The sequence below is a fragment of the Aspergillus heteromorphus genome (assembly GCF_003184545.1).
Source record: "Aspergillus heteromorphus CBS 117.55 chromosome Unknown BO70scaffold_4, whole genome shotgun sequence".
Lineage (NCBI taxonomy): Eukaryota > Fungi > Ascomycota > Eurotiomycetes > Eurotiales > Aspergillaceae > Aspergillus > Aspergillus heteromorphus.
Genome location: NW_020290409.1, coordinates 41,529 through 53,607, shown reverse-complemented (window position 1 = coordinate 53,607; position 12,079 = coordinate 41,529). Strand labels below are relative to the sequence as shown.

The 12,079-nt window shown below is 56.6% G+C and overlaps 4 protein-coding genes across 4 annotated transcripts; 3 read left to right on the top strand and 1 right to left on the bottom strand.

The window, feature by feature from the left end:
• The first annotated feature begins 3,262 nt into the window (after window positions 1–3,262).
• BO70DRAFT_157183 (serine palmitoyltransferase small subunit family protein) lies at window positions 3,263–4,075 on the top strand. The gene has a single exon (XM_025538250.1). It carries the CDS (start codon window positions 3,416–3,418, stop codon window positions 3,860–3,862), a length of 447 nt encoding a protein of 148 aa, XP_025402113.1. The 5' UTR covers window positions 3,263–3,415; the 3' UTR covers window positions 3,863–4,075.
• Window positions 4,076–4,886: 811 nt separating this feature from the next.
• On the top strand, window positions 4,887–6,828 carry BO70DRAFT_359239 (DHHC family palmitoyltransferase). Its single transcript, XM_025542497.1, has 2 exons — window positions 4,887–5,340; window positions 5,398–6,828. The coding sequence occupies exons 1-2, from the start codon at window positions 5,142–5,144 to the stop codon at window positions 6,744–6,746; spliced, it is 1,548 nt and encodes a 515-aa protein (XP_025402112.1). The 5' UTR covers window positions 4,887–5,141; the 3' UTR covers window positions 6,747–6,828.
• A 15-nt stretch (window positions 6,829–6,843) lies between these two features.
• On the top strand, window positions 6,844–8,430 carry BO70DRAFT_426619 (ubiquitin-conjugating enzyme E2). Its single transcript, XM_025547809.1, has 2 exons — window positions 6,844–7,553; window positions 7,858–8,430. The coding sequence occupies exons 1-2, from the start codon at window positions 7,116–7,118 to the stop codon at window positions 8,113–8,115; spliced, it is 696 nt and encodes a 231-aa protein (XP_025402111.1). The 5' UTR covers window positions 6,844–7,115; the 3' UTR covers window positions 8,116–8,430.
• Window positions 8,431–9,103: 673 nt separating this feature from the next.
• Window positions 9,104–10,866, bottom strand: BO70DRAFT_285896 (histidine phosphatase family protein; the record flags this gene model as incomplete). The annotated part of the gene is made up of 3 exons (XM_025539182.1): window positions 9,104–10,538; window positions 10,589–10,745; window positions 10,803–10,866. 3 exons carry the CDS (start codon window positions 10,864–10,866, stop codon window positions 9,104–9,106), a joined length of 1,656 nt encoding a protein of 551 aa, XP_025402110.1.
• Window positions 10,867–12,079: the final 1,213 nt, after the last annotated feature.

Genomic DNA, 12,079 nt, shown 5'->3' with positions numbered 1-12,079 from the left:
TAACTAGTTAGTTAGTTAGTTACAGTACTTTACACAGTACTCCACACACTACTCTACACAGTACTCTACTGTCACCACAGTACGGAGAGCAGCAGAGAGAAATGCCACAATACTCATATACTACTCACCGATTCATGTGTACGGAGTACTCACAACCAGGATAGACCGGACTAGCAACGTGGTACAGTCCCCCCGAGGTCCAGACTGGTCCCGTCTAACGGTCGCGATGCAACTGTCTTCGGCCTGCATGGGCGATCGCGAACAAAGGAGGAAAAAAACCTGGGGGGCCGGGACCGCCTCCACCGTCTCGACTTTCTCGCCAGAAATTATCCCAATCCTCTATCTACTCTTCTCTTCAGAAGGGCTTTCACAATAATACCTAGTCTGGGGTCAAGGAAATCTCGTCACTTCGGGTAGTTGCATGCTCTCTACGGAGTACCGCGCGAGATAACACGCATCCGAAACAAAGGTGGCTGGACCTCACACTCCAACTGTCGCAGGGAAGACGTCCACTGAGATCCTGGTCCCAGTTGTACAACCTACCTATCGAACTGGCGGGTTCTATCCATCGATCCCAACAGATAGACGCTCTATTGGGTCTGTTGATCAGACATATCTCCGGACCCCCGCCGTCACCCCCCCTCGGACGGCGATGTTCGGATGTGTTTCCAACCACTTGCGCGGGCAATCTTCCCTGCTGCCAGTGAGAGCCATGCGAGTGCCCCAATGACTTCTGCCTTGGTCATGAGCATACCTAGCACTGACCATATCGCCACTCCATGAAGACATGGGCATATATAAGGGTAGTGGCATGCCGACTGCAACAGGTGGCTGGGATCTATCCCGTTGGTGTCAACCCGGCACTCCCCTCCCCTCCCCCAAGGCTGTCACCGGGCAATCCACGCCGCGTAACCTGGCCGTGGTGGGTTGTACACAGTCGCGTGCTACACAGTACTGTGTATACCCGTGTTGCAGCCAATGGGAGAGGCACGCCTTTTCAGTCCCCCATGTCTTCAGACGTCAGACAGAGACTACCGTAGTTCCATGTGGCCCAATTGGGCTGGTCCCTTGCCGAGGCCGCTGCCGTCGGGACTAATCCGAAATGATGATAGAGCTCTCTCATGGCGTCATTAAAAATATTGGCAACAAACAATCCACTCGATCGTACGATATAAGGGCGTGCACTGGCCAATATGCCTTGCGTCATAGCTAATTTTCATGGCTGCAGCGTTCGATATCAGGAACAGACATACGTGCTCTTGAGGTGCAATTCACGCCATAATATGGGCGCAGGAGCCTTTGGCTGCATTCGCCATGATATGCAGGCGGGTTCTTCCATTTACTGGGTGCCCTGTCGATCTCAACTAAGTGTGACACTCTGATGCTCACCATCGCTTCCAGCCGTCAACTTTGTCTTGCGCTCCACCTGAATTCCGATAATTGCGGTCCCTGTTGTCAGGTGTTAGAGTTAACATTGAGCTCCACATGAGTCGTGGCTTCGGCAGAAGACGCCGTTGCAATCCAGAATGTCTCCCTCAGGGTCAGGTGAAATCGTCATTGTTTATAATTCTGGCCAAAGATTCGACCTCCGTGAGAAATACAATCATCGATAGCGCCGAAAACCGCACCGGTGGGGGCGCCTGATCCGGCCGCGCCCGATCCAGGTTTTGTCAGGGCAAGCGTGCCAAATGCCGCCAAGCGGCCAAGGGTCATTGCCAACCACCACCACCACTAGATCCTTTGCCCGTGGGCATAGATGGTTATGCTTATTTCCTCGACGCGGGACACTCCCTCATATAAGGCTACCACTCACCTCAGTCCTTGGTACCTTTCCCCTTCGTAGGTACTCCGAGATATCGCCGCCGGTAGGGATTGGCCTGATCCGACCATCCGAGGAGAGTTTGAACCGCTTTGATTGGCGGGACCCCTTCCGAGCCTTCCGAGCCCCAGCCCTAGCATTTCCTGCAGCTTACACAGTATTATCTACAGCCATCCAAGCTTCAGTCTCACTCACCGCATGGCGGTCGGGATACAATAGGCATGCTGTGCCAGCTCCCAGAAGACACAGCACTTCACTACCATGGATTTTCTCTAATACCAACTCTATGTATGGGCAGGCATCTCGCTGAGTCCCTACAAGAATGGCAGGCAATGCTTGCGATGGGGTCGCCCCACCATAGTTAACGGGGATCATACCCGCTTACCTCAACCAAGGGGCCGTGCACGGGTCGCTATTCAGGCATTATGAAGGCAATGCAAGGAATTGGGCATCCTGGGGATTGATCATCCCCATCTGCTTGAACCCCAAGGACATAGACAGAGTACACACACACACACACACACACACAGGCCTCCCTCAAATCGTGAGGGCTAGCTTACGGACTAGTACTGGAGAATCCGGGGCAAGATGGACAGGCACAGTCTGATCCTCGCCCTGGATGAGGTCTTTCCCGCAAATCATGAATCAAGGAAGGGGGAGAATCAAGGAAACGGAAAAGAAAAAAAAAATCTTACATTGATTCCGTACACCAACCCACCAACCCACCAACCGGGTGATGCCGATCCAGCCGACGAGCAGCAAACCACTCGTTCATTGACTTCCGGGCGCCGTTTGCGGCCAATGGGCTCGGTAGTAGCCTCGACATGTCGCATTTCCAGTTAATTTCGCGCCGACGATCCAACTAACGAGCTGTCGCTGTCGGCACGATGCCTTCATCACGCGCTTGAGTCATTGGCGTGCCTCCTAGCTCGTCGGCATCCTTGGCCACGACGTCCTTCAATCGGCCTAACACCGCGACTATTGCCTGAGCTGATGCTCATCCTTCCAATCAATCTCCGAGGCGGCGTTCCCTCATCCGCGCCCTACCGTGCCGTACCGATTTTCTCCTCAGCTCCCAGCCTCGACCTTGAACTTATTACTTACTTCCTTCCTTCTCATCCCATTCTCCTCCCCCTTCGCCCTTCCTTGCTTTCGCATGCCTCTGCTTCTTCCCCTTCTGCTGCTCCCCTCCATCTACGCCGTCCCGTAAACCCTCTCGCATTCTCCCACACGAGTCCCTGTCCTACCCCGGCAGTCAATCTAGTGGTTGGACTCGCTTCTTCAGAGTAGTCCTCGTGTCGCATTTCGAGTCCCCTCGAGAGCCAGAGCTAATTTAACGGCCCCAGTCCGGGGAGGCTCGTCATTACATCACTCCGTATCAGAAGGGGTGTTGTTGGCACGACTACCTACATCTCAAGATATCACTCGTACGAAACAAGGGACGAGCGGTCGCGGTGACTCCCCGAGTGAATCACCAAGGGAGCACGTTCGGTATCCAGGACCAGCAGAGGAAGGAGCCGAGGACCCCAGACAAGGCGTAGCGCAAGGAAGCCACGACCGCAAGTGCGACGCTCGACCATCTCGGCCATCTCGACCATGGCCACCGAAATGCAGTCGTTCTACACCCCCTCCACCTCGACGCACATCTCGTCTCACGCTCCGGCTGCGGTGGATGAACTGATCAGCAAGTACTCGTCCACCATGTCGAGCTCCACCTCCGGGATCAGCCGTCTCCCCAGGAAGGACGCCCGTCGCAACATCGTGCAGCGGTTTGCCGATCGCGTCTCCCTGGAGTACTATCGCTACGAGGTGACGTTCGGGCTGTATGTCATGACGCCGGTGGAGAAGCTAGTGGCGAACGTCTTTGTGATTATCGCGTTATCGCTCCTGTGCTGGGCCCTGCTCGTCTATTTCCCCGCGCTACTCTACCAGAAGCTCAGCCGTCTCGTATGGCTGTTGACGGGGCACAGCCATGAGGAGATGGGGGCGGCCTTGGGTATACTCGACTCGCACGCCAACTCGATATCCACGCCCTCCAGCTGAGCGGCGTCTAGACAAGGATCGAGCGGTTTGCGCAACCAACTTATGACCGTATTGACTTATATCTCTTTTGTTGCTTTTTGGTATAACCCAACCGGGTCGGTTTACGGTAAGCGACAGCTGACGAGCGGATCAGCACGTACCTGGTGGAGCTAACGGCAGAGCGTCTGCAGATCCCGTATCTTCGATTCATTTCCTGGCTTCCTGGCGTTCAATCTGGCGTTTCGGTGACTATACGATATACAATGGACGGCGGCGTGCGATCGCGCGCAGACTTAATGAAATGAACCGAAGACATCGATCTGAATGCGAGCATGTGCTAGACGTGTCGGGTGGCGCTTCGCGTGGCGCTCGAGTCGATGGGATGGAGAGACCACTCCTCCCAGCGCCTGGATACGGCTTCTTGGCTATTCATCCTTCCCTAGCGGGCAGCAGGATCAGCGCAACGCGCCTCGAGTCGGGGTCGCATGCGAAAACATGTACAGACGAACCATACGGGTTAGCCAATGGGTATTGTTATGTTAGATGTCGAGTAATGCATAATGTCAATACGAAGCGTTGAAGATGGATCTGAGTGCTTGTTGGCTGCAGGCGTAAGCTGGACGATCAGGCTGTACGGGGTCTGGATGGCGCAACGCGACTGCATCCACCCGGTCGGTAGTCGAGATGACACGACGGAGTGAGAGCAGAGCCGGCCTTGTCGTGGTCGCGTGGGAGATAGAGAGCGAGAGAAAGTGACAGGCCTGCAGCAGCGGGAGGTGTACTCCGTCATTTGTGTGAATCCAAACGCGCTGGCGTTAAGTAATCGGAAGCGTTAAATCCGACGGCTCCAAAAATAGGCGCCGGCGGTCAAGCCACGGCGTCAAGCCACAGCATCGGATCGGTGGTAAGATACACTGCCAAATCAATACAGAAATACACAGGACACTGGTACACGCTAAGCCCAACGGGGCCTAATGGGGCCTAATGGGGGCTCCGGGCGACGGAGGGCGTCAGATCCGCCCCGAGATTCATCGTCACTCCATCACTGCCACCCTCCTTTGTCCCGTGCATCGGCCTCGTTGCTGCCTGTCTTCGTTTTTCGTTCGACCTTACTAGACACCCATTTCCATCAATCTATCACGTTGTCTCTACGCTCTACGCTCTACGCCCCTTCCCATCTCGTCGAGTCTCACTTTCATCCACCCCTCCACCCCGTGCTTATCGCCATGATTTGAAATCGATCGCTTCACAACCGTGGATGTCTTAGCATCGACCCCAGATACAAGACCAGCACCTGACCATGGCAACGCTGGCGACATCTCCGCCCTCCTCGCCCTCCTGGCCGAAGCGGCGCCCCCGGGCGTGGGCCCTCCGCATTGAACGCTACTGCTGCACGGCGGCCTCTTACTTTCCCCTGGCCTTCGTCTACAGCCTGACCACCTGGGCGGTCTACGTCGAGGCTAGCGTGGGCTTCAAGCCTGCAGAAAGCTCTTGGATCGGTGGGTCTTCTCCCGGTCACCATCCATGCGTCTACTGACATTGCTTTGCACTACCAGGCCTGCCCAGTTCCTTCCTCGGTATTTTCCTCTACGTCTGCCTAAATACATGCTACACCATCGCCGTATTCACCGACCCCGGATCCCCTCTAGCCCCCAGCGGCCGCGGTCGACATGAGTACAGCGCTCTGCCGGTCACCGAGCTCCCACAATATACCGCCTACACGGTGACCTCGACGGGCGGGTCCCGGTTCTGCAAGAAATGCCAGTGCCCGAAACCGGACCGGGCGCACCACTGCTCGACCTGCAAGCGATGTGTGCTCAAGATGGACCACCACTGTCCGTGGCTGGCGACCTGTGTGGGGCTGCACAACTACAAAGCGTTTCTGCTGTTCCTGATCTATACGTCGATCTTCTGCTGGGTGGATTTCATCGTGTCGTCCATCTGGATCTGGAACGAGATGCTGGACGACAGCAAATATATTGATGTGGACCGCATGCTGCCGATCAATGTGGTCCTGCTGGCGGTCCTGGGTGGCATAATCGGACTGGTCCTGTCGGGGTTCACCGTCTGGCATATCAGCCTGGCTCTGCGCGGCATCACCACGATCGAGTGCCTGGAGAAGACGCGTTATGTGTCGCCGTTGCGGAAAGCGCTGGATCGCCACCGCTACGAGCATCTGCTGGGGAGTGAGAGCGGCGATGCGAGGGACGGGCTGAGCCACCGGCTTCAGGACTACGGAGGTCAGATACTCGATGCACATGCGAATGCCATTCCAGGCGTGACTCGTCCGGAAGAAGGGGAGGAACAGATCCCGCCACCCAGGGAAGCCCTGTCGCGTGGACCCGGCCAGGAGCACCTCACGCCCGCCCAGCAGGCGCTGTCACGGTCCTACGCAGAGATCGAGCGGCAGCGCGAGCACGACCGGTACCAGAACTACCTGGACGAGGAGGACAGCGAGAAGATGCCCCACGCGTTTGACCTGGGATGGCGCCGCAACCTGCGACATCTGTTCGGAGACCGACCGCTGCTCTGGCCGGTGCCGGTGTCCACGACGACGGGAGACGGCTGGCACTGGGAGCCGAGCATGAAGTTCATGGAGGCGCGCGACCGGGTGCGGGTGCGGCGGGAGCGCGAGGCGGCGGAGCAGCAGCAGTTCCAGCGGGACTTGTACCAGCGGAACATGAACAACAGCCAGAGCTGGCTTGGGCCGGACCACGCGGCGTCATGGACGCCCAGCCAGCCGCTGGATGTGGTGCGCGAGCCGGAGCGGCCGGACACGGGGGTGTCGATGAAGACGCTGCCTCCGATGTCGCCGCGGCCACGGCCGGGGGAGAGCCTGAGTGACGAGGAGGATGCCGTGGAGAGACGAGGTCGGGGGGACGACGAATGGCGGAACTGGGACTGATACGATAGAGGTATATAGTTGTATACTTAGCACGGAGTACGGGTGTTGATAATTATGATAATGAGGAACCGTCAGATCTAGCACTTGTCTATCGAGTGTCTGAACCTGAACCAGTAGGTTTGTATGTGAACGGCGAGAGTAAGTAATCATCTCGCGGGTGCCTGAAACCCCGGGCATCCATGGCGTCAGGCCAACTGGCACCTCCTCATCTCCGCCTCCACTTCTCTCCTCCCCAAACCACTTCTCTCCAAACACATCACCACCACAACCCGCCAACACAACCCCCAAACCAAACCAAAACCACCGAGAGAAGAGAAGAGAAGAGAAAAGAAAAGAAAAGAAAAGAAAAGAACAGAAAAGAAAAAGAAAATGTCCCCCTCCACGCGCCGCCTCCTCAAAGAAGCCGCCGAACTCAACACGCACCCATCCCCGCACTTCCACGCGGCGCCGATCTCCGACGACAACCTGTACGACTGGCACTTCACGCTACAAGGCCCGCCGGCGCCGTCGCCGTACGCGCGCGGCATCTACCACGGCCGCATCGTCCTGCCCTCGACGTACCCGCTGCGTCCGCCCAGCTTCCGCTTCCTGACCCCGTCCGGCCGCTTCGAGGTCAACCGCGAGATCTGTCTGAGTATTTCGGGCCATCATGAGGAGACGTGGCAGCCGGCGTGGGGGATCCGGACGGCCTTGATTGCCCTGAGGAGTTTTATGGATGGCGACGCGAAGGGCCAGGTTGGTGGGTTGGATGTTGGCGAGGGCGTGAGGAGGAGGTATGCTGAGGAGAGTAGGGGGTGGAGGTGTGAGGTTTGTGGGTGTGCGTCTGAGGGGGGGAGGGAGACGGGGAGGGGCAGGGGGAAGGGGGAGGAGTAATGAGGAGGTGTTGGGGGGGTGGAGGGGGTATTGTGCTGAGAGGGGGGTGGGGGTTGATGAGGAGGAGGGGATGGGGTTGGCGGGGAGGGGAAGGGGAAGGGTGAGCGTGAGCGTGTGGATGATATACCGGTTGTTAAGGACGGGCGGCAGGAGAAGAAGATGATGATGATGCAAGAGACGGAGACAGAGAAGGAAGACGTGCCGGACACGTCGAGTCTGTCTGCGGATGCGTCTACAGCTGCCGCGCCTGCAGCGCCAGCATCATCCACACCGACTCCCACCCCAACGACACGCCCACACCCCTATCCCCAAGCTCAATCCCATCCTCAACCCCAATCTCAGCCTCAATCACAACAACCACAACCACAACCACAACCCCAAGTTCAGCTTCAACAACCACAACTCCACCCCCAACCCACCGCCCCCGCAGCAGCAGCAGCAGCAGCAGTCTCCCACGACGGCCCCTGGCTGGACCGAGCCATCATCGGCGTGTTGATCGCGCTGGCGGTGATGATCCTGCGCCGGCTCGCCCGGGACGAGACCGAGTAACCGAGTCGAGTCGAGTCGAGTCGAGTGATTAAAAGCATTGCAAATGCGAATATACATGCGAATGGAGTTTGGCGTTGGATTACCACTATCGTATATCACTTATTATTATTTACCTTTTACCTACTACCTTTTACCTACTACCTACTACATGTCACCATAGTAGTGCTCGTTCTAGTTCTAGTTCTAGTTCTAGTTCTGCTGTATGGGTTTGGGCTGAGGTTGGGGTTATGGACTGCAGTGACTGATTTGACTGATCGAATTGAATAGAATTGAATTGATTTAAATACAATAAATTGAATTATATCGGTAGTGATACGATATATCATTAATTCGTGCAATGGGAATCATGAGATTGGGATATTCTTTTATCTTGATCTTTGACTGGAATATGGATACTGTGTTTGTGTTTGTGTTTATGTTCTTGTCTTGGTCTAGAGAAGGTGGGGGAGATAGATAGATATATAGATAGATAGATATATGATTTGATGACGAAAATCTAGACGGTGGAATGCTCTAGTTCTCAGCTGTATGCGGAAAGGAACGAGGGATGAAGAAAAGGTAGATATATAAAAGTAGGTGAAGAACAGATAGAGACTGAATAGGGGATACATAGAGAATAGGTAGAAGGGAGATGAATAGGTAGTAGGTAGGAGGTAGTAGGTAGGAGGTAATAGGTAGGTAAATAGACAGGCAAATATATGGATAGACAGATAGACAAATAGATAGATTACTAGGTGGCTAGGGGGTTAGATGACTGGATGACTAGACGCATAGATAGATAAATAGATAACCAGCCAGCTAGCCGGCCAGATATCACAAACTGTTGAACCTAGTGCACCTCTATGACTAGAAGAATGTCGAGACACCCCTTTTTAGTGTAGGAGGGTATACGCCAACTTCCAACACAAACCCCAACCCAACCCAGCCCAACCCAATTAAGACCCCAAAGGCACCCCATCGTTAACATCCCCAAACCTCCCCAGTTCCCATTCCCCCACACACGAAAAATCATACTTCGCCCGCTCCAAGCTCCTCTTCTGCACCTTCAAAAACGTCCCCAGCTCGCACCACCCATCGCGCCGCTCCTCACACTCCGCAAAGCTGGAGTGCAGGGGCACTGTCCGCTGGTTCATCAGGAAATGAACGTATTCTGTCTCCCCCGTGCCGGGGATGTAGGGGTGCGTGTCGCCGTGTTTCCGGGCAGGGTGGACGGCGTGTGGCGACCGGATGATTTCGATGTTGAGGCGCGCGCCGAAGGGGACGAGTTTGGAGGTTTGGAAGTTGCGGTCTTTGGGGGGGAAGTGGTGTTTTTTCGTTTTGGTGGATTCTGCTTCGTTTTCTTCGTCTTCCTCGGAGGAGGGGGGCGATGAAGAGGAAGGAGGAAGAGTAAGGTCAGCGAACTGGCGGAGCCCAAACGCTGTTATCACAGAGATGAGGATATTGTCGTGCGCGAAATCAAGATACAGGGATTGATTCGTGGGGAAGGTCACCGGATTCTCGTTTAGGGTGAGGTTCGCGGCGGAGGAGGATCCGGGGGTGGAGAAGTCGCGGTGCTGGACGCGGGCGAGGAACTCCTCGACCCAAGTGATGCCCGAGGCGCGACCGAGTGGACACTGGAAGCCCGCGTAGCCGGCGAACGCGATGTCATAGGTATAGCTGAAGGCCTCCCATTCGTCGTAGCTGAAGAGCGCGCAGAAGGGGCTGTAGCCCAGCGCGACGGTCTCGTAGGCGCAAAGCGACTGCGCGTTGAAGCTGTCGGCTGTGGTCCAGTTGTAGTTGCGGACGAGACTATCGAGCTTGTGGGTGCGGTGGGCGAGATACTGTTCCTTCCAGGCGGTCATGGGGGCGCCAACGAAGTCGCCGAAGGGCTTGGTGATGGCGTTGGGGCAGGCGTAGATGGACATGAGCGAGGTGTTGAAGGAGGGGGCCTCGATCATGGCGAGCAGGTTGGCGCGGTCGGGCCAGTCGAGGCCGAAGAAGCCCGAGAGGAAGTTCTCGGCGCTCTTGAGCATGCGGTCTTGCGTGGTGGTGCGCGCGACGATCTTGGTGCCGTCGTTGGCGGCCAGGTGGCCGTAGTTGAACTGGTTGAGCACCCCGCTGTCGAAGAGGTCCTGGCGGCCCCGCGTGGTGAGCACTTCCGCGCCCAGGAGGTAGGTCCAGGTGTTGAGGAAGGCGAGCGAGTCAGTGAAGACGGCGCCGTGACGGGTTGCGTTGGCGATCTTGTCGGCCCAGTCGGCCAGCCCTTGGCTTTCGTCTTTGGTCGGATATCGCGACCCGTGCCGGTGGAGGAGGTGCATTTGCGTGATGTTGGAGCCGTGGGGGTGCGAGTATTCGTCCACGCCGAAGCCGTCGGCACGGGGATAGTAGGGGCTGAGATATCAGATATAGGATATTGGAATGGGGGAGGTTGTGCTTGTTACCTCAGATTCCCCATGTGGTGGAAGATGTTGCGGTCCTTCGCTCCGCGGATGGGCTGCGAGGTTTCCAACGGCGAGTTCACCGTGTAGGTGGCCGCATCGCCAAAAGGGGCCGGGTTGTACTGTGCCAGGAACGGGGGAGCCCCCGTGGCCGTGTAGCCTGTGTATTGTGTGCGTTAGTCGGGCTGTTGAGAGAAAGAGAATATGGCACTCCTACCCTGATAGCTCTGGGGCCGTGTTTGGAACCAATCGGGCTCGTCGGTGGTCGGTGTGGGCGCCATCCCCATCACGTACTGCTCCCTGGCCGCAACGCACGAAGCGGCCAGCAGAGACAGGCCCATCCAATGCATGGTGACCGTCATTCTGGGCGGGGTGGACGGAAGGCTGAAGATGGGAGATTGACAGGAGACGGGCACGGGGCTCCTTTATGTCCGTGGCAGCCGCGGGGAGTACCTTGGACGCTAGACCCGCCGCTATTGAGACGGCGCATACATCCGGACCACCCAGGCATGCAGGGGCACATTGCGGCAGCGTTGATTGGCAGCTCCGCGGGAATGTGACGCAGGCTTGTCGGCCTGGCGATCTTCCCCATCCCAGGAAGCCACCGAGGTAGCCCTAAATGCGGAGTCCGCAGGCAATTGGCGGGGGTCCGGCTCTGTAGTTGTGCATTGTTCTATTTGTGGGCTTGTCCCGGGCCTCCTCCGATGGTAGAAATCCATGTCTGGCACTGCATCGGTGTTGTGGTGGTCAAAGGTAACACCGGCGGAGGAGCCGGATGACGGCCGGAAGCTGGACAAGACCATGTAGAGAAACAGCGATTCACGTGTCCTCTTGATTCGAGAGTGTGTTCATTGAGCCATGCTGGAGATATATGCATACCCCCGTTAGTGGATACGGGGGCGATAAGCAATGAGTCAGCGTCGGCAGGATACCTGACTGAGGGGCGTTGATAGAGCAGTCAGCCAACAAAAAGGTGTGGCTGTCGCTTTTCGCATGCCGGGGCGGGCAGACAGGGTTCAAAGGAAAGAATCAGAACGAGCGGACTGCATATATCGAGGGTTCGGGCGGACAATATGACCTGGCGGCGAGGGACAGAACACTGTGAACAATGAATGTTATTGACACACAATCCGTATCCATCGGAGCTTTGCGTTCTGTGGCAGCCCTCCCATTGCAATCGAACCTGAGTCGGGCTATTGGAACGGGCATGCAGCGGAGCATGGGCCAGACAGGCATTGGGCAGGCAGGCAGTTGCCTGTGCGTGGAGTTCATCTGTGCTGCAACAACAATAAGCCTGCGATCTACCGGGCGCATCTTTCATGTGGGGATCGGGGACTTGCATTGTTCTAGCGCTTCCTCGTCTCCTCACCTCCTCGTCTCCTGTTAGTTCCATGCGCCCGGACTCCTAGCGGGGCCCAGATTGCTGCAGTTGCTGCCGTTGATGCTCCGTAACTCGGTTGGATTGAAAACTCTGCGCGTAACGCGTGGATGGTT

Bases quoted from the DNA above. Each gene is read 5' to 3' on its own strand.
- BO70DRAFT_157183 (XM_025538250.1), top strand. From the start codon at position 3,416: ATGGCCACCGAAATGCAGTCGTTCTACACCCCCTCCACCTCGACGCAC.
- BO70DRAFT_359239 (XM_025542497.1), top strand. From the start codon at position 5,142: ATGGCAACGCTGGCGACATCTCCGCCCTCCTCGCCCTCCTGGCCGAAG. The intron at 5,341-5,397 runs GTGGGTCTTCTC...TTGCACTACCAG, and splicing joins TGCAGAAAGCTCTTGGATCG to GCCTGCCCAGTTCCTTCCTC.
- BO70DRAFT_426619 (XM_025547809.1), top strand. From the start codon at position 7,116: ATGTCCCCCTCCACGCGCCGCCTCCTCAAAGAAGCCGCCGAACTCAAC. The intron at 7,554-7,857 runs GTTTGTGGGTGT...ATGCGTCTACAG, and splicing joins GTAGGGGGTGGAGGTGTGAG to CTGCCGCGCCTGCAGCGCCA.